Source organism: Chrysochloris asiatica, unplaced genomic scaffold (assembly GCF_000296735.1).
Source record: "Chrysochloris asiatica unplaced genomic scaffold, ChrAsi1.0 scaffold00003, whole genome shotgun sequence".
In the NCBI taxonomy this organism is placed as follows: Eukaryota; Metazoa; Chordata; class Mammalia; order Afrosoricida; family Chrysochloridae; genus Chrysochloris; species Chrysochloris asiatica.
Window position 1 is genome coordinate 23,264,644 of NW_006408521.1, and position 20,239 is coordinate 23,284,882.

The 20,239-nt window shown below is 46.9% G+C and overlaps 2 protein-coding genes across 8 annotated transcripts in view; one reads left to right on the plus strand and one right to left on the minus strand.

Annotated features, from left to right (window-relative positions):
- Positions 1–6,999: 6,999 nt before the first annotated feature.
- On the plus strand, positions 7,000–12,610 carry ZDHHC16 (zinc finger, DHHC-type containing 16). 6 transcript variants are annotated; one of them, XM_006831204.1, is made up of 10 exons: positions 7,000–7,243; positions 7,388–7,582; positions 7,668–7,756; positions 8,095–8,123; positions 8,695–8,828; positions 8,967–9,014; positions 9,805–9,890; positions 10,886–11,009; positions 11,308–11,378; positions 12,061–12,610. In XM_006831204.1, the coding sequence occupies exons 1-10, from the start codon at positions 7,001–7,003 to the stop codon at positions 12,173–12,175; spliced, it is 1,134 nt and encodes a 377-aa protein (XP_006831267.1). In that variant the 5' UTR covers position 7,000; the 3' UTR covers positions 12,176–12,610. The 6 variants fall into 6 exon arrangements, with proteins under 6 accessions (XP_006831267.1, XP_006831268.1, XP_006831270.1 ...); XM_006831206.1 differs by having other exon boundaries at positions 7,001–7,243; positions 10,940–11,009; positions 12,061–12,175; XM_006831205.1 differs by lacking the exon at positions 8,967–9,014.
- A 453-nt stretch (positions 12,611–13,063) lies between these two features.
- MMS19 (MMS19 nucleotide excision repair homolog (S. cerevisiae)) overlaps positions 13,064–20,239 on the minus strand; it is a 43,317-nt gene continuing 36,141 nt past the window's right edge. Inside the window, exons 16-31 of one of the 2 annotated variants that reach the window (XM_006831210.1) lie at positions 20,124–20,205; positions 19,713–19,813; positions 19,460–19,609; positions 18,276–18,431; positions 17,147–17,246; positions 16,505–16,607; positions 16,311–16,379; positions 15,994–16,120; positions 15,044–15,144; positions 14,856–14,912; positions 14,520–14,706; positions 14,140–14,222; positions 13,843–14,007; positions 13,700–13,759; positions 13,255–13,355; positions 13,064–13,174 (exon numbers count right to left, since the gene is read on the minus strand). In XM_006831210.1, coding sequence (XP_006831273.1) covers positions 13,147–13,174; positions 13,255–13,355; positions 13,700–13,759; positions 13,843–14,007; positions 14,140–14,222; positions 14,520–14,706; positions 14,856–14,912; positions 15,044–15,144; positions 15,994–16,120; positions 16,311–16,379; positions 16,505–16,607; positions 17,147–17,246; positions 18,276–18,431; positions 19,460–19,609; positions 19,713–19,813; positions 20,124–20,205 — 1,670 coding nt within the window. In that variant the 3' untranslated portion in view covers positions 13,064–13,146. The remainder of the gene's footprint in view (positions 13,175–13,254; positions 13,356–13,699; positions 13,760–13,842; positions 14,008–14,139; positions 14,223–14,519; positions 14,707–14,855; positions 14,913–15,043; positions 15,145–15,993; positions 16,121–16,310; positions 16,380–16,504; positions 16,608–17,146; positions 17,247–18,275; positions 18,432–19,459; positions 19,610–19,712; positions 19,814–20,123; positions 20,206–20,239) is intronic. The other variant, XM_006831211.1, reaches the window with a different exon arrangement.

Consider the following 20,239-nt stretch of genomic DNA (forward strand, 5'->3'; position numbering starts at 1 on the left):
TCTGCGGACGGCAGGCCACGCTGGGTCGGCTTGAGCCGGGCCCGACCGGGGCGCCGACCGGGAGGGACTGGCGGTGAGTGGCGGCGGTGGCTGCGAGGCTCGATTTAGCTAATTTGAGAGGCGATAGGTAAGAGCAAAGCCGCGGCTTTTGCACCCCATCTTAATCCCTTTTTCTGGGGTCGGACCCTTTCCGGGATCCTGTAGAGAGGCCAGGATTCTGCAGGACTGTGCCCTTCTGGCTGGCCAAGCGCACCCTGTGGGCAGCCGTAAGGAGCGGAGCGGGAAGGTTATCCAACCCAATTGGTCAATTTCACGGATTTATAAACTCAGATTCAGAAACAGGATTTTGCTTGTTCAAAGTCTCGCAGATAGTTCAAGCTAAAGCCCACACCGGATATTTTTGACTTTGTCGCCATCGCACTTTGATCACGCCACACTTGAGGACTAAAACTCCTTTTCTGTAATTGCAGCTTCCTGTCCGGCAGTAGGATTTTCTCAAGCGAAGTACTGGTCGTGTGGGCTCATCCTCAGCTTTTGACACTGTTACTCTTTCCTTCCCAGCATGTTAGCCTCGTAGTGGAGTTGTTGTGCACATAAATAAAATGCTGTTTTTTATTGATGCCTGAGATCACAGGTATCCTGAGAGCAGCATCGTTGTCCAGATGTTTGCCACGACTTGCACCTGTTTCCTCTGTCTTTAGGTACCCATTCCCCACCCTCCAATAGGGCACACAGTGACTTTAGTGCCTTGGGAAGAGAGGATTCTCTCATGAGTGCTGTGACCTACAGTCTCTTCTAATTGGCTGACAGATGCCTCTGTGGCTTGTGGCTGCTACTGAGGCATCAGTGCCCAGGGTTTGTTCTTGGGGTGATAGTGTAACTGTTTTGCTCTGTTTCCTTCCCTGTTCATTCTGAAGGAATGATCTTGTGATCCAGTGAGGAGCTCTGGTAGCGTAGTGGTTACGAATCGGGCTGCGAACCTTAAGGTCAGCGGTTCGAAACTACCAGCTGCTCCGCGGGAGAAAGATGAGGCTTTCTACTCCCGTAAAGATTTACACCCTCGGAAACCCTATACAGGGTCGCTATGGGTCGGAACCGACTCGATGGCACATAACAACAACAACAACAACAACAGAAAATTTGGCAGTTCGAATCCACTACTTGTGCCCTGTGGGAGAAAAATGTAGCAGTCTGCTCCCATAAAGATTTACAGCCTTGGAAACCCTGTGGGGCAGAATCTACTGAATGGCTGGCATTGGGGTCTTGGGTGGTGGGGTTCACTCTGAAATTCTTCCATCCCCCATTTTTTTTTTTTAGTTCTGCCTTACTTTAATTTCTTGACCTGAAAGCTTTGTTTGCATTTGTAGTCCCGGCATCTTCTCCCATTAGTTAAATTTGGTGCCTCTGACTTTGTACTTTGTTCACTCAAATCTGATCTGTAGCTCTATATCTAGAAACTTGGTATTTACATGTTTTGAGTTGGTTTCAGGTTGGACTTATTTTCTAAAAGTTTTCTAGCTCTTAACAGTTTGTTGTTCCTTTCTTTGATCAAGAAGAATGATAGTTGTTGTTATTAAGTCCCATCCAGCCGATTTCGTCCCATAGCGACCCTGTGTAGTGTTTCCAAGGAGCGGCTGGTGAGCTTGAACCACCGACTTTGTGATTCAAACAGACTTTGCAGTCCAGAGCATTAGTCTACAGTGCCTCACCAAGACTCCAAGAAGAATGATAGCTGCAGACAATTATTGAATCTTACCGCATTGGTAGGAATGCCCTTGCTGGTGTTTATAGGACAGACAGACATCTGACCAGCCTGCACACCAGGTGTTCCAGGTCGTTCATTCAAGTGTTTTATAAGCACTTCTATGAGCACAGTATAAACTCAGCACTTTACAAACATGTCATTAATACCTTACCAAACATATCTATCCATCCATCCACTGCCATTGAGTTGATTCTGACTTAACAGTTGTTTATATAGTTTCTGTAAAGTAACTTTTTATAACATTTCTTTATAGTGACTTTCTATATTGTATCTTTATGGGAGCAGATACCCTTATCTTTCTCCTGCAAAGCCACTGGTAGGCTTGAACCATCGGCCTCATGGTTAGAAGTACAGTTGCTTATATTACAGTGCCAGCAGGGTTCCTTTCCAATATATATAGAAGCATAAAGGTTTAGCGTTGGAAAGGACCCTGGCATTTATTCATAGTCCCTCACTGCATGGGAACACAAGCAGATCGAGTCCCAGCAGGATTCAGTGATTTTTCGAAGATCACAGAATTACTTAGGTGCAGAGTTGAACTCTGAAGCCACTAGGGTACGGGCAGATGAGAGTTGGTAAATCTGTTTTTGAAGCAGGAATTTCCTGTAAAGCTTAGAACTGTAGGAGGTGGGTGAGAACAATGTGAAAAGTGGAGAATGTGAGAAGGAAGATATTTTTCCCCTTAAATATTTTGTTGTTGTTGAGAATATATGAGGGGCTTTAGAAGTTTATGGAAAAATTCCATTATCTTTTTTTTTTTTTTAAGGTTTTTATTGTGGATTGAGTGAAAGTTTTCAGGGCACATCATCGGTTTCACATTCAAACATTCATATACCTTGTTTCATTACATTGATTATAATCCCCTCCACATACCATCAGTTAACAGAGTTTCTCTCTATCCTCTTTAGCTTTTTTTTGGGAAAAACTTTGCCTTTTTGGAATTTACAGTCTCGGCTTTTAGGGAAGGTTTTTACATTTATCTGTGGGTATCCAGGGCTCATGTATGGAATTACTAACCAGCATATCTGAATAATCAGATAAGGGACATTTTGCTATCCATTACCTTTTTAATTCCACATTTCCACAATTTTTTGAAGCCCCCTCATACACAATGAAATATATATCAACTCAACAGTCTGTATATTCAATTTAGATACATTGATTATGTTCAACCATTTTCAATCCCCTTTTCTGAGTTGTTTCCTCTAGCATAAACTCATTGCTCCATAAGGTTCCTATCTAATCTTTCAAATTATTTTTGTCAATTTGATCCTGCATAAATAGTTTTTAAAAAAGCTCAAGGCAGACATAATTTGACTAGTTAAACTATTGCTTGGTTTTAAGATGGCTTCAGGGAATATTTCGGGTTTAAGGTTTAAAGATTATCTCAGGGCAGTAGGTTCAGGGGATTCATTCATTTTCTGTGTCTCCAGAAAGTCTAAAGTTCATGGAAATTTGCAGTTCTCTTCTATGTATACTCCTTTTGAACAGAACTCTTCTATGGAATTTTGATCAAAATGTTCAGTACTGACAACAGGGCACCATTCAGGTTTTCTGGCTGCATGGCAAAGGAGGTAGTTAGTTGCTCACCGAGGCAATTAGACACACATGCCATAGTTTCTTCCTATTCTTGACTCCTTCCTCTGTTGCTCCAGGTGAATAGAGACCAATTTTTGTACCTTGGATGGCTGCTTGCAAGCTCTTAAGACCTCAGGCGCTGTGCAATGAACTGGGAGGTAGAAAAGAAGCCCTAAACGGCATTAAGTGGACTGTCCCATGGAATCATGATCCTAAATCATCAAATCAAGGAACCAGATCCTATGAAGTGTTTGGTTGTACATAAGTACCTCAGCAGCCTCTCTCTCTCTCTTTTTATTTTTTGGTCATTTCTGTAAATAAATACTTCTGCCAATTCAACTTTTTACAGGTGTACAACTTACTAACAGCATTTACAATAATTGGCTGTGCAACCCTACCCTTAATGTGATTTTTCCATCACTATTAACCCTCTTTTTCCCCCTCCTTCCTGACCCTGATAATCAGTAGTAAACTTTGGGCTCTATACAGTTCCCTTTTCTTGTTTTTATATACATGAGATCATACGATATTTGTTACTGATTTCATTCAACATGATTTCACGCTTCACCCAGGCTGTAGCATGTACTAAGACTTCATCTCTCCTACTGGCCGAGTGGTATTCCAGCATATGTGTGTTCTTCTGTAGGCTGTTTCTACCCTTTCGTTGTTGTGAAGAGTGCTGCAGTGAACATTGGTAGACAAGTCTGTACAATCTCTGCTTTCAAGTCTTTGGGGTATACGCCTAGGAGTGGAATTGCTGGGTCATATGTTTGTTGTTAGGTGCTGAAGAGTTGGTTCCAACTCCTAGTGACCATGTATAGGGTTTCTGAGGAACTGCCTACCTTTTAGTTAGCAGTCCAGTGCTGATCCTAGATGCCACACCAGGACTCTATATAGTTTCTGTTTTGTTTTTGTTTTTTTAAATGTTTTATTGTGAATTGACTCTATACAGTTTTGTGAGCAACTGCCACACTGTTTTCCATTTTGCATACCTACCAGCAATGTCCAATTTACCCATATCTTTTTTCCCCCCAAAGTACCATGAAGTCGATTCTGACTCATAGTGGCCCCCTGTAGGGTTTTTAAGAAGCGACTGGTGGGTTTGAACTGCAGACCTTGCAATTAGTACTTCAGTGCTTATCCTCCAGTGCCATTCCAGGACTCCTTAGCCGTCCTGGTGGTGGTGATGGTGGTGTGTTGTGAAGCTGGTTCCAACTCGTAACAACCATGATAGGGTTCCCAAGGCTGTAAATCTTTATGGGAACAGAAAGCTTCATCTTTCTCCCATGGAGCGGCTGGCAGATTTCGAACTGACTTTGCAGTTAGTAGCCCGAACGGAACCCACTATGCTGGCTCCTTGGTAGTGAAATGGTCTCTCACTATGGTTTTGATTTGCATCTCTCTGATGATCATCTGTTCATGTGTTTGGTGGCCATTTGAACAAACTCTTTGGTGAAATGTCTATTCAAGTCCTTTGCCCATTTTATGATTGGATTATTTGTCTTTTTGTTTTAAGTTGTTGAATTATATGTATTTTGGTAAAGGGAAGATACTTTTTGTTGGCTAGAGCAGTTGACTGTGGTGGCATGTAATTTATATTTTTCACAAATAGGAGTGCAAGCTATTGCTATAAAATGTATTTTAGTAAATAGCTCTCCATTAACTATAATGAAGAAAACAGTGGTGGGATAGTCCAAAAATCACCTGAATTTGTTGTGGGGTCATTGATCTTGTCCCACTCTGATTTGATTGTGGCAATCCATGAATTTGAAAATTTGTGCTTCAAGACAAATCAGGATTTCAAATACTAGGAGTCCAACTCAGATAAGGTGGGAAGTTTGAATTTTTCCCTCTTCCCCTCCTGCTACAGGCTTTCTTTTAGTTTCCTAGGTGATGGGAATGGTCCGCCTCTTCCTTCATCCTGGTGCAGTGTGAGTCCCTGTGGACTTTCTCTGAAAGCCGTGATTCCTGGGTTTCTGTTAGCCAGAGGCAGTTATAGGACTTGTGGAAGGAGGTAATTAAGTGCTTTCTTTGAAAGGCCTTTTGTGGAGATGAGCCAGGGTGCATTGCTCCAGTTACTGAATTGAAACCTCCCTTGAGTCAAGCAGCCTCCTCCAGTTTCTGCTGGGTTTTGAGCTGCCTGTTAAATAAGTCAGTGGAGTTGCTGAGGACAAAGCTGTCCTCCATGGCTATCCTAGGGGAAAATCAGATGATTTCTTTTCTGATAAGGTAATGTGTAGAATTGATGAGCCAGTCATTGTAGGGATCTGTTGGGAGCATCTGTGTGGGCATGGCCTGGGCAGCTGACCTCCTTCCATTCTTGTTGGCGAGGGTAGACAGCAGAGAAGATGGAGGCACTTGTGGCGGTGCTGTGGAAAAGGGCTCAAGAGCTGGGAAGGCTGACTGGGAAGCTTGGGCCCCCTCCCACTGCTGGTATTTCCTGCCCATGCTATTATTCTGCTTTGACTATCTGAAGGTGTTTGCTTCTTTATTCTTGGGCTGGGCTGGAACTGGAGAAAAGGCTTCTTGTGTCCTACAGGGGACAGCTGAGCTGTCCTGGTGAGCAGACAAGGAATCTCATGTTCCCAGTTTGGGTGTACTGGCCTGTAACAGCAGCCCTGAGCAGGTTGGGGAGGAGTATCTTTTGCCAAGACTCAAATAGCATCAAGAAACATCGAGCTGCAAAATCTACATGGCATGCACTCATTCTCCCTTAGAGGAGCCAGCTGTTCCTGGGGAAGAACAGATGTTAGGAGGGAGAGTGATGGTCCAGGGAAGGCAGGGGACCCACACTCTAGCCAGTGGTCCTTCACTGCCTCACCATGGCCCTTGTCTTTGTATCTAGTGCTGCTCTTAACAGAAATGCCACAGGTGGGTGGCTTTAACTGAAATTTATTTTCCCCCAGTTTCTCATGGCCCTGCTTTAGGGGAAGGCTCCCTCTCTCTGTTTTGGTTGTAGGGAACGGTCCTTATTCTTTGGCAATCTTTTTGTGGTGTGGCATCTATCATTCCTTGTTCCTAATCTACTCTTTTATATCTCAAGAAAATGATTTAAGACACACCCTACACCAATAATATCTTATTATAGTAATAATGAAAACCCATTCCCAAGTGGAATTATCATTACAGGAGTCCTGGCGTGGCGCTGTAGGATCAGCGCTCAACCTCAAGGTTGGTTTGAACCGCAAGGTTGGCCATTCCAACTCATCAACTGCTCCTTGGAAACCCTGTACAGGGTCGCTATGAGTCAGAACCAAGCGTTGAGTTTCCAAGGAGTGGCTGGTGAGTTTGAATCTGTGATTTGCAGTCCAGTGCTTATCTTACATCACCACAATTGCAGGTTTAAGGGTTAGAATTCACAACATATTTTAGGGGGACACAGTTCAATGTGTAGTAGCCCTATACTCTAATGTCCATCACCTCAGATTTGTTGTGCACCCATTTGCTGGTATCAATGTAAATAGGATGTCTGCAGGTTTAGAACCTGTAGTCCTTCCAAATAACTTGGTTGGGACATGGCACTGTATATTCCTTAGAGAGATGAAGGTCTTTTATGTCTTAGTTCTCTAAGCTGGTGCTCTGGGTTTCTCTGTTGTTGGGTGTGAGGAGAGACAGGAGCACGCTGAATCCTCATAATGGTCTCTTCTCCTAGGAGCCATGCGGGGCCAGCGGAGTCTGCTGTTGGGCCCTGCCCGCCTCTGCCTGCGCCTGCTCTTGCTCCTGGGTTACAGGCGCCGCTGCCCACCGCTCTTCCAGGGCCTGGTACAGCGCTGGCGCTACGGGAAGGTCTGTCTGCACTCCCTGCTCTACAACTCTTTTGGGGGCAGTGACACAGCGGTCGATGCTGCCTTTGAGCCTGTCTACTGGCTGGTGGACAACGTGATCCGCTGGTTCGGGGTGGTGAGTGATGCTCGGGGAGCAGGGAAAGGGATGCTTTGGGAGAGGGACCTATTTTAGCAGCCAGCCCCCTAAACTTAGGGAAATTCCTGGATCTCTTGCTGGGTCTACTCGACCCACACTTTCAGACTTCGCTGGTGTTGGCAGGTGTTCGTGGTGCTGGTGATCGTGCTGACTGGGTCTGTCGTGGCCATCGCCTACCTATGTGTCCTGCCCCTCATCCTCCAAACCTACTCAGTGCCACGACTCTGCTGGCATTTCTTCTACAGTCACTGGAATCTGACCCTCATCGTCTTCCATTACTACCAGGCCATCACCACTCCACCTGGATACCCACCCCAGGTGGGTCCCCAGTCCCAGGAGTGGGGAGGGAGGTGCAAGCTTGGTGCTACGCTAGCTGTCATTATGCTTCTCCCCTTTTGCACAGGGCAGGAATGACATCGCCACGGTCTCCATCTGTAAGAAGTGCATTTACCCCAAGTCGGCCCGAACACACCACTGCAGCATCTGCAATAGGTGCGTCTTGCCTTGGCCCTCTGGCTGTAGCTCCTAGACTTGTAATTTGATAAAGACTTTGATGACTCACCCACTACGTACCAGACACTGTGCTGTCTATATCTCATGTCCTCAGAATGGTCCTATGAATTCAATGTTATTGCTACTTGTATAAACAGGTTCAGAAAAATGAGTTACATACAGCCAGCAAAAATCAGAACTGAGTTTGAAGCAAGGCCTGGCTGCCTTGACAGTCTGCCCTTTCCGCCTCAGCAGGTTGCTGGGCCTTATAGGAAAGGATTGGGGCTGGTATCTCAAGACCCATGGCCCCTATAACAGCCTGTGTCCCCCCCTCACAGGTGTGTGCTGAAGATGGACCATCACTGCCGTATCCTTTTCTTAGCTCTTCTGCCTGAGGTCACCTTCTGGGCTCTAGAACACTGCAAGGGCAATGGCTACCAACTCGAGGTTTCTAGCAGCACCTTGGAGAGGTTTCTTCTCACTGGGCTCATGAGAAGACCACAGCAGAGAAGTCGGGTCTCACCATCTTCTGGGGGAGCCAGAAGGCTGACGGCCTGGTCTGTGGGACATGTCTTCTTGGAGCGAGGAGTTTATTCCAACAGCTTCCTGTAGCCATCATGCTGACAGCTATTGGATGGGTGCAGAAGTTCATGTAATGGGTATGCCAGATGAAACCATTCTTCCCCTTCTACTTGCCCATACAGATACCTAGTTGAAGTACAGGCACAAATTCACTGAAGAACTTTAGTTCTACTATTTTCTCATCAAGACTCTGAAATGCTTAGAACACTTTCACCTAATCTCTGGAAACATTCCCATGTTTTTTCTGCTTGTGGAAAAGTGCTTGGTGACTGGAATCCTTGGGCTTGGTGACCCAGAGAAACCTGGTAACCCCTAGCAATTGTGTTTGATTTTGTCCTTAATCCTTATGCCACCAGCCTGGCTAAACAACTGTGTGGGCCACTACAACCACCGGTACTTCTTCTCATTCTGCTTTTTCATGACTCTGGGCTGTGTCTACTGCAGCTATGGAAGCTGGGACCTTTTCCGGGAGGCTTATGCTGCCATTGAGGTGAGCCCATGGTGAGGAAGGAGCAGGGCAGCTTAGAACAGCTTTGGGGCACAGAATCGGTCCCTAAAGAGAGGGGCTGGTAGCACCCCCATTCTACAGGCCTGAGAGTATAACCAGTACTGTTTTCAATCCCCTTAGAAAATGAAACAGCTCGACAAGAACAAACTACAGGCGGTTGCCAACCAGGTGGGCTGTCCCCACCCCACTGCCTCCTGCTGCTCAGGCCTGGGGTATAGAGTTGCTGAGGCAACTGGGGCTGGGCCTGCTCATTTTAATTGTGGAGGCTGGTTGAGGGACCCCTGTAGGCTGGTGCTTTCAGAAGCTGTGTTCCATGGGTAGACTCAGTGGCAACTTGAGTGGCTCTAGTCTGTGTGTTGGGCTACCGATCCCACTATTGCCTCCTCTTTGGGTGATGGCCTGAGCAGCGAGGAGTCTGTGAGTCTGTGTTAAGGGATCCAGGGCTCAGAGCTTGCCGGGCTAGTCGGGTCATCCTCCACTCCTGGTCTGTCTGCATCCATGTCAGGATCATCCCTTCTGCCATGTCTTTTAGGATTCTACTCTGAGCAGATCTTGGGCTCGTATTGATTGTATTTGGGGGCCCCCTTCCAGTCCATGTTGGTCTGGTCTCCTCTTGGGGATATAAACACATAGTGAAGGAGTTTCAGCTGGGCATAGAATGACTTCCCCTGGAGTTCCATTTCTAAAGGGGACTCAAATCTCAAGGCCCAGGGTCGGCTCCTTTTGTGCTTTGCCATTTTGTCCAGACCTGCTGCTCTGCCCAGTGTTTGTTCACGTGGTGATGTCTCTGGGTATGGTCCACCCATTTGGCTGCCACCCTGACTCCTCTGTGGCTTTAATCCTATCTTCTTGGCCTGGGTTTGGATCACTTCCCACGTGTAGGTTCTGGGGACCCTGGGAATAATTGCTAGAGACCACCAGAACAAAGGAGCTAGGCTTTGTGGTTTTGTTTTTCTAGACTTATCACCAGACCCCACCACCAACCTTCTCTTTTCGAGAAAGGATAACTCACAAGAGTCTCGTCTACCTCTGGTTCCTGTGCAGGTAGCTAATTTTCATTGTTTTAAGTTTAAGGGAGGAAAACCTTGACTATAGACAGGAACCCAACCTATTCTGATTTAGGCTGGTAAAGAGTCAGCATTTTGGGGAACACTAAGAGTACTAGCTTACTACTTGCCGAGGTAAGTTAACTGTATTAATCTTCACAGCAACCCCAAAGGGTACTTAGCTGCATTTTACAGGTAAGAAAAACTTAGTAGGGGTACGGTGATTTCTTCACTGATAAATGCCCATTCCATTTCGCGTTACGATTCCAACCCTGTGCTTTTACTACCCCTTACACCTGGAGTCCTGGTGTGGTGTTATAGGGTAAGCACTGGACTACTAACCACAAGGTCGGTGGTTCAAACCTATCAGTTGCTCCTTGGAAACCCTAAACAGTATTGCTATGAATCGGAACCGACTCGACAGCACTTAACACTGTTTCCCACGTATGGGTATTTTCAGAATCATATGTTTTTTTTAATATTCTTTTCTTAGCCCATGTAGATGCCTTCTTTTTTGTGAATGATTTTTTAATAAACATAATGAAGTAAAAGTTAAACTAGGATACTTTGTTAAGTCCCACTGAGTCAGTTATGACATATAGCAAACCCTGTATAGGGTTTCCAAGGAGTGGCTGGTAGGTTTGAACTGTTGGCTTTGCAGGCAGCAATCCAGTGCTTATCCTACAGTGTCACACCAGGCCTCCAAACTAAGATACAGGCTACTACAACTGAACTAGTAGGTATGACCGCAGTTGCCTCAGGGAAATAAGTAGACATAGGCAGAGCCGTCCTTTCTAGTCAGTTCCAACCCTGTGTGTGCAGAGTCGAGTTGTTCCACTTAGGGTTTCAGGCTGTGACCTTTCAGAAGTAGACTGCCAGGTCTGTCTTCCAAGCCCTAGTAATTGAGCACTTTACCATTGGGAGGTCCCTAGGTAATCATCGCTTGGGTTAATTTCAGGCCTCTCCCACTAACTTTTACTCCTCTTTTATTAGCTCTGTGGCACTTGCCCTGGGTGCTCTAACTGTATGGCATGCTGTTCTCATCAGTCGAGGTGAGACTAGCATTGAACGGCACATCAACAGGAAGGAAAGACGTCGGCTACAGGCCAAGGGCAGAGTGAGTGAGACTGAGGGCTGGGTTGCTGGGTAATGGAACCTCGTGGCGGTGTGCTGTAGAGTCCGTCCCAACTCAGCAACCCTGTATAGAGTTTCTGAGGCTGTACATCTTTATCGGAACAGAACACCTCATTGTTCTCCTAAGGAACGGCTGGCTGGTCGTTTCGAACTTATGACCTTGAAGTTAGCAGCCCGACTCATAACCACCCTGTAAACAGGTCAGGGCTGACGAGGGCTGGTGCCCTGAAGGGAATGAAGTAGAAGGGGCTCCTAGAAACATATGTTCTTCTTGACTCTAGGTATTTAGGAATCCTTATAACTATGGCTGTTTGGACAACTGGAAGGTATTCCTGGGCGTGGACACGGGAAGGTAAAGTAAAATGTTCAGAGCAGTGTTGGCCGTTTGAACTCTGATGATGTGCTGTCTAATGTAGTAGCCACCGTGACTGACAAAGTTAATTTCATTTAAGTTAATTTAAATAGCCACATGTAGTTAGGAGCTACTACCATAATGGAACATGCAGTCCTAACTCCACAAATAAAGATCATTGCTCATTTGAGCCAAGTGGTTTCATGGTTTATACTGCAGATAAGTGGCTTAAAGATGACTAGATCAGACTCCTGAGAAAGCTCTTCTCAAGGGGACAACTCTGGGTAAGGATGGTGGCCACCAGTCACCTCCACTTGAGTGGCAGGGTCTGGAATCTAAGACAGTAATCTGTGGGATGAAGGAATTTGCCACACAGGTCTTAACTTACTAAATCACACTACCTCCCCTCAGCACAAGGCGCCAAGGGCGGTTATTTCTCAAATTGGAACTACTGCTGAGGCAGTAACCATCAGGTGACCCTAAGTACCCCCACCCCCCCAAATTCCACTCCGTCCTATCACTGGGCCTACCTGCAGTGGCCCCACAGAAAGTTTAGGTTGAAACTGATAAAGGCCTTCAAAACTGAAGTCACGTGGATATGAGGTTTGTTACCTTTGTGACTAATGCCCAGGAAGCCCCTAGAGTTCTTGGAACTCAGAGCCATCTTTGTCTTCTCTTGTAGGCATTGGCTGACTCGGGTGCTATTACCTTCCAGTCACCTGCCCCATGGGAATGGGATGAGCTGGGATCCCCCACCCTGGGTGGCTGCCCAGTCAGCCTCTGTAATGGCAGTGTGAACTGGGACTCTGACACTCATTCAGTTTCCTACGTTGTTGTATGGACCTCTGAGGAATTCTTGAGCAAAAAGAAGCTGTGGCCCTGCTTCAGGACCCCATGCAGAGACAACTCAAGGACCAAGCTGCTGGCTACAACAGCAGCAAGGCATGCTGTGGGGAGATCCTGGGGTAGATGCCCCTTTACTCAGGCCAACAGAAGTCCAGCCCCAGGTAGGGGCCAGGCAGCTAGCCAGCTTATCCAGTGCTGACCACAACCTCCTCCATGTGATGACACTGGGGTTGGCCACCACCTCTTCCACTTGCTGCCTGAGAAAGTCCCTGAAGGGAACAGCTGAGATCCTGGCTTCTCAACAAGGCAAAGGTTGTTGCTGAGGTCACTGCCACGTCTCACAAGCTGCTGAAGGGAGCAAAAATAAAGGTATTTGATTTTTAAAGTTGGATGCTCACTCTTTGACTTTTACTGTAGAGCAGGGAAGGGGCAAAGTCAGGCCCTGATCCTCTGCCTCGTGTATAGGGGCTAGATGCTCTGAGAAGTCTAGGCTAGCACCTGTTAATACTGTTCCACCATCTCATGCCAATGACCACTCTGATTATGCTCCTGACAGTCCATTACAAAAACCCTTTTATTCTCCAGGAGGTACACACACATCCACCCTCCCTCATCCTCAGGGTCCCGTTCATCGGCATTCACCCCTCAGCAGCATATCTTCTGGTTTTCTGCCAGAGAAATGGAAGAGGCCACAGCCAAGATCTTCCTTCAAATATAAGTCATCTCATACTCTGTCACTTCACGAATCCACTACCAGTCAGGATTCTTGTGTCTTGTTCAGCTATGCAGCAGGCCCGGCATTTGTACTGTCTGTGGGGGAGGCACTCAGGCCAGCGGTCTCCCTGCCTTGAGCAGGATGGCTATTAGTTAGAAAATCTGGGTTAGATTGTCGGTGAGAATAGTCAAGGCCAAGGCCAAGGGCTCAGCTGCCAGGACTTCCCAGCAGAAACCTGTAGGCAGAAGTAACGTTAGCAGCATTAGTTGTGAGGCTTCCTTCAGGCCCCTTTTCTCCCCTGGCCTAGAAACTTACCACTCTCCCCTGGCCGACACTGCTTCCTTGCGTACCAGTCTCTTCTTGTCATCCAGGGGCTTGGCCAAAGCCCGTATCACCTGTGGTTTGTAAGGCAGCAGCTGTGAAGTCAAAAGAGATCGTCTGAGTCTTATTCTATGAAGACAACTGAAAGAGCCACCTCTCTGACTCTGGTCAGTTAATATTTGGAAGAAATCAAAACTGGTTCTGTTTTTCTTGAGTCATTCCAGAGGATGCTGTGTGGCAGGTCGGCCATTTTCTTACAGGGTTCATGGGGATCTTGGGTTCATTTTGGGCCCAAGGAAGAAAACCCTTGCTTATCAGCACCTTGTAGTTCAGGCTTCGATTGAAGAACATTGCTAATTCTATTTCCCTAAAGCAAAAAGATACTGTTCTGGGTCTTCTACAAAGTTCCCAAGCCGGGGAGGGACCTGTGAGTACTCACCACAGGGGTGGGCAGGCGAGTGAGCGCATGCACGCACTGGAGTGCAGCTATCCGGAGCGCCTGCAACACAATCGTAAGGAGGTGAGGGGAGACCCGAGAGAGTGAGATGCAGGCGTCAAGAGACTAGCCTGGGCTCCACATACCATGGAAGGGCTCGAGCTGAGGTTCAGAAACTTGGTAACCAGAGTGTCAACGTGAAGACTCATGACTTGGGGTGCTTCCAGTAGAAGAGGCTGAAGGCAGCTGAGGGTGGAGAGCTGGACCACACAGTCAGGGCAGGACAGGGCCTCCAGCAGCAAGGAGAGGAGCTAAGGGGCAACAGGAAAGGTAGGGAAGGACCACATTATTTGATGGCCCAGGCTAGCCAACTCCCTTTTCTAGCCTCAGCTGGAAACCAATGGCTTGTCCCTTGCTTAGAGGCTCCCACTTGTAAGACTTACCGTGGGCAGCTCTGGCAAGAGCACAGGCTTGGGCAGTCTGTTAAGTACATGTGAAAGACCCTTTAGGTAATTGGGCTTCACTTCTGTTTTTTTAAAAAAAAAAAAAGGCAAAACTTAGAAGAGAAGCAGGACTTGGACAATAGTTTGAGAATTCAATTTTAATCACTGAAGAAATTAAAACAGCCCAACAGAGGTAGAAAGCCCCTCAAGTTCAGAATGAGCAAGCTGTGCCAATCAGAGGAAAAAAGTGAGACAAGAATCTCAAAGTTTAGTCTTAACAGATCTAAAGAAGCACTTAGGCCCTAAGGTACCATTTTGGGGAATGTGGCCTGGGCAGAGGAAAGAAGGATTGTGTTTGGGGCCTTTCAGGCACTGTTCACCTTGGGAAGCAGCATGGAAACCCTGAACCAAGGCAGGCACGTTATCCGTGAAGAACCGCTGGCGGAACATGATCCGTACTTCAGCATGGCCGGCACGGGTCAGCACATCCGAGCAGTCGGACATGAGCAGAGAGAAACCATCAGCTGCTGCTGGGCCTAGTTCTGGATCACTCAAGAGGCTCATGAGCTAGGAAAAAAGAGTCTTTCTTTGAGTTATATGATAGAGAAGAATCTTGAATATCCAATAGGCGAATAGAAGCCGTATCTGGGAGGACAAAGATCAACAGGGAAGTCCTGGTTCGATTCATGGCGCTCCTGTCTACAGAAAGGACTTACTCGGTCTGTGAGGCAGGAGCTGAGAGGATGGTATCTGAGCACCAGGGCCTTTGTTACCTGTAATCAGAAAGAGAGGAATCATGGCATGTATGACATTCATCCCAGAACTCAGAGAAACATACACTTCTTTTTCGTGGTCAGGATAACATTTTATCTGACCAGACACAATTGACGGTCCAAGTCTTTACCCAGAGAAGCAATGTGAAGGCCTGGGTACGACAGGCTCCAGTGCCCAGGCCAGTCTCTACTTTGTCCAGAGCCAGCCGTAGGAATTCATCCAACTGCTGCCCTAAAAAAGAGGGATGAAATGCTGAAGCCAAGGCTACATATTTCTCCTTTAATGATGATTTAATAAAAAAATATAAATCATCAGTGCAGTGATCCCTGAGAGATCGGTAACGAAGAGCACTAAATGCTCTGCTTGTGGACACTGCCCACTCAGCATTGGGTTAGGGGAGCCAGCAGTGAAAAGCAGCCAAGGCTATGTGCTGGCAACAAAGAGTTGTCCGTATCAGCTCTGCTGTACAGGGTAGGGTGGCAGAAAGGCACCACATTCTGTGTCTACTCCCCTCCCGTCTCCCCTATGCCCTGCAATGCTTTGTCCAACTCTGGTCTTGACTCTTGTACCAAAGGCTGTGCTAAGGCACTGAAGAAGCCCTACTATACTATTGGTGGTGGTGGTGGTGTGCCTGGAGTCAGTTCCAACTCATAGTGACCCTACACAGGGTTTCTGAGGCTGTAAATCTTTACGGGAGCAGAAAGCCTCATCTTTTTCCCGTGGAACAGCTGGTAGTTTCAAACTGCTGACCTTGAGATTAGCAGCCTGATCTGTAACTACTACGCTACCAGAGCTCCTTATTTATACTATTGTTGTTGTTGTTAAGTGCCATGGAGTCAGTTCTGACTCATTAGCGACCCTGTACAGGTTTCCAAGGCTGTAAATCTTTACAGGAGTAGAAAGCCTCATCTTTCTTCTGCAGAACAGCTGGTAGTTTCAAACTGCTGTCCTTGCCTTCGCAGCCTGATTCATAACCACTACGCTACCAGAGCTCCTTTATTATTACTATTAGCAAACTCTTTTTATATGGTGATTCAGAGACTCTTGACCCAGTCTTGCACTGAAGCTCACCCCTAGTACCTGCAGGGTGCTTATTGAGGAGTCCTGCAAAGCACTTGGCAGCCGCAGTGGAGGAGAAGGGACAACTGTCACAGCAGCTCAGCTCCAGAAGCTCCCGCATGAGTTGGTTCAGCTGAGGGATTTCCACCTACAGAACCCCTGGTCATGTAATGGCCCCAGAGAACACTGCAACTCTATGAGTTACCCAGCAGAGAGTGGCAGTGGGGGTCGGGATGGGTGAGAAATAAAATCTCCAGCGAGGGAAGTGAGATGCGGCAAAGCTCAACCCAGAGACCTGTCCCCACCTCCTCTGGCCAGGGTTACATGTGATCACTCACATTTCGAGGCAGGGAGCATACAAAGGCCATTAGCAATGCAACCAGCCGCCTCTGCCCTGAAGACCCGTCCTGTAAAGGAAGAAAAACCCTATTCAAGCCTGATCTACCTGCTGTCTCCATCTGAGACAGACCCTGAGTCAGCAGACTGGAAGGACCTGAAATCTAACATTTATCCCCCGAGCCATGGCTCTCACCTGAAATGGCTGGAATCTGCATGGGAAGCTGTTGACAGGCAGAAAGGAGACATCACCATCCAGGAAGAGGGGCAGCATATGAGCAGCACTCTGGGCAGCTAAGCTGCGGGTAGACACGAGGTATCACCCCAGGAGCCAGGATTCTAAAGAAGCCTGGACCTCAGGTTCCCATTACAACCACTGAGCCAGAGGATCAGGCCTGGTCATTCACACACTCAACAGAGGCATCTTTCTTGTTCTAGACCTAGTGATACATCAGTGAGTCAGACAGATTAAATCCCACTAGATTATTATTGGAATCCTGGTATGGTGCTATAGGATAAGACCTTGACTGTTTAACCCTAAGGTTGGTGGTTCAAACTCAGCTACTCCTTGGAAACCCTTGCCAATGTAACAATACAACTTAACAATAATAACAAAGGTGATTATTATGCATATCTGCAGCTGAGAATCACCACCTGTGGCTCACCCACTCCAAGCCCTATGGCAGGGAAGACCACTTCCTCTTACTATGCCAGTGAAATTTACAAAACAAGTAACTGTTTCCACATTGAAATTTTGGGGAAAGAACTGCTCAGAAGGCAGTTTCTTGCTAAGCATGCTACCCTTCCTGGGATCAGGTGACATTTGTGTGGTACTTACTCAGGGTTCAGATGGGTGGTGGCAGCGCCAATGACAGACACCATGGCAGCCAAGACCTCATCCTCCAGCAGCACCTGTCCGAGAACTGATGGCTCCTTCTCTGCAAACACAAAACACAATGGCCCCCAACCCAAAGGAATCACAGCCCAGGTCTGTAGCCCAGAGAGCTACAAGATGGGGGCCTGTCATGACTCAGGCAGGACCCAAGTTAATCTGCCTCTAGTAGTTCTGAGGCATGAGACTAGAAACAAGAAAGCTCTAATTGGGGGCTTCAGGGAGCTGTTTGACACTGACAACAGTCCTTAGACTTGGCAACAGTGGAAAATAACCAGATAGTTGATAGGAATGTTTTTAACATCATAAATAGCAATGGTGGTCTTTTCAAAGCCTTGACTAACATGGATTTATGTTCCTGGGTTCTTATCATTTATAGCCACTGCTGTTGGCTCAATTCTGCCTCATAGTAACCCTATAGGAATAAGCAGGACTGAGTAGAACTGCCCCAAGAGGGTTTCCAAGACTGTATGTCTTTATGGGAGCAGACTGCTTCATCTTTCTCCTGAGGAGTATCTGGTGGGCTTGAGCTGCCAACCTTTCGGCCAGCTGCCCAGTGCTTAACCCATGGTGCCACCAGAGCGCCTTCACCATTTACAGTAACTATCATGTACTAAGCACTGCCAGGCTGTACCCACTATCTGATTTACTCTTTACCAACTACCATGTGAGGTATTACTCTTTCTCTCCATTTTGCAAATGCAGAAGCTGAGGCTTAGAAAAAGGCTAGTTATTGCTAAACCCGCATTAGCAAGTGGGAGAACTGAGGCTGAACACCAGCCAGGTCTACTCGATTCCCCAGCCTAACTCTAAGGAAGTGATTTCACAGCACTTTCAAAGGAAAACAAGTGCATGGGGTCCTCTAAGTGTTGCTACTACTAATAGACTTGGGGTCCCACCACTGGTCAGGTTGGTACCCTCTCCTCCGAAATGCAATCTCATTCTGGGGACAAAGCATTCAAAATAAGCCTGATGCCACAGAATGTGGTACCAGCAGTACCAGAGGTGACAGTGCTAGCCGGTACCGGTGAGGGCTGACCGCCCAGAGGAGGAGAGGGGAGCAGAGCTGAGTTACCTGGCATGGACGCTTGCACAGCCAAAGCCAGCAGGCGAGGTATAGCTGTCTGATGGAAATACCAGCAACTCTCAGGGTCCTTCTGGCATTTTTCTGCCACCTGCTGGAGGCTCTGGCAGACAGCAATCACTTCACTGGCTCTCACAACCATATTCCCTGTGTGGTAAGAAAGTCAGTGTTCCCAATAAGGCTTGAATAAAAGCACCTCCAGGTATTTCAGATACAGCAGGTGGGAAGAACAATCATGGAAGAGTGACTAAAGGGACAACTAATTTTACTCTCTTGGCTCTTCTTTCCTTCCATTTAATTTTGGAGTTGAGGCCTGTTCTGTGCCAGGCTCTGTAACATAAATAGTCACATGTGAGGGGCCTTCAAAGAGTTCATGGAAAAATGGAATGAAAAGAGAATGAAATTTTTCCATGAAATTTTTGAAGTGCTGTCGTACATTCTCTGTTCTCCACAACAATCCTAAAAGTATCACATTTAACCCTTTTTATGTGGGGCACAGAGACATGATAAAATGATCTATGGTTCTTTCCAAGTTCACAGTAGTGGAAAGTAAGTAACCACACATTTATACTCTGAACCTTCTGTTCTTTTTACTACATAATAGCTGCTGGTACCACCATGGTAGACTTGCTACACAAGAGCTGAGTATCCCAAGAAGCAGGGAATCCAAGTGAATCACACATCGGCTTGTACTTAGCGACAGCTGCTCTAACTTTTGCCTTGTAGCAGTACTTTACACACAACTTTGACAGGAGGGGATCTTACATGTTACCTAGAGATCATGTTAAAATGCAAATTTTTATCAGTGGGGGCCTGTGATATGCCCATGCTGTTGGTCCATGGACCATATTTTGAGTTGTTTAGTGTGTACAGTAAGTCCAGTGCTTACTGCACTCCCAATATCTCAAGCACAAAGCAAGCTTCACTCCAAACTGGAGTCAGCTGGGCACTCTTCATTATTCTTGCCATGACCGATCCCACCTCAGACATGGATTCTGTTGGACTAGGTGAAACCTAAGCACCAATATTTAAAATATGTTCTTCATGTGACTTTTCTGTACAATCACAATTAAAACCATTGCCTTAGAGGTGTCCACTCTGAACCTGACTTACTCCCCATTCAGCCCAGCTCTTGACCCCTGCCCACGTTGTTTTCCTTCCTGGTAGGAAGTTACCTTTGTTCATCTGCCAGAGATGCTGTAGCAGTAGTGGCAAGGTTTCCTTGACGATGCTGGGATGTGTTGATACAGCTGACAAGGCTTGCAGACAAAGCAGATGTCTTGAGCATTTGGTGGGTCCATCGCCTCTAACCAAATCTGACTCCTCTGAAAGCAAAGCAGGAGACCAGGTTTCACTACCCAGAGGGCAGGCACAGAGCTCTCCAAAGTCTTCTTGGGAAGGAGGGATATAGAAGGTTAGAGAACATACCTATGTGCAGCTCCTTGGAGAGCTTGGGCACTAGGTGGTGGCTAAAGGCCACAGGGTAGAGAGTGGCTAAGATTCCTGATGCTTCCATCGCTGCCACCCTACTAGGGGTACAGGGAAATAGCCATTAGCTGAGCTCTGACTCACTGTTCTGTTGCCTAGGCCTGCCTGACTGCATGCTGAAAAGCAGGACTCAAGTACCTACGCTGCTGAGTTGGACAAGAATTCTTAATGCCAAGAGAGAGCGAGAACAGTCCTGCATCTCTCCAACTGTTACTAGAGACAAACATGGGGCATACCTCCCCTAAGGAGAACCAAGAAACAGAAGCCAGAACCCTGGCCCTTGCTGGTTCTCTTGCTGCCACTACAGAGGCAGGGAAGAACTGGTTCTATCTCGCTCCTTTAGATTCTCACCAACTCTGAGACTCCTCTTCCAGGAAAGTCAGTCTGTAAAGGTGATCTACTGCCAGCTCCAAGTCCCCAGGAGACAGAAGATCTATGGTTAAAAGTGAACATGAACCTCATCTATC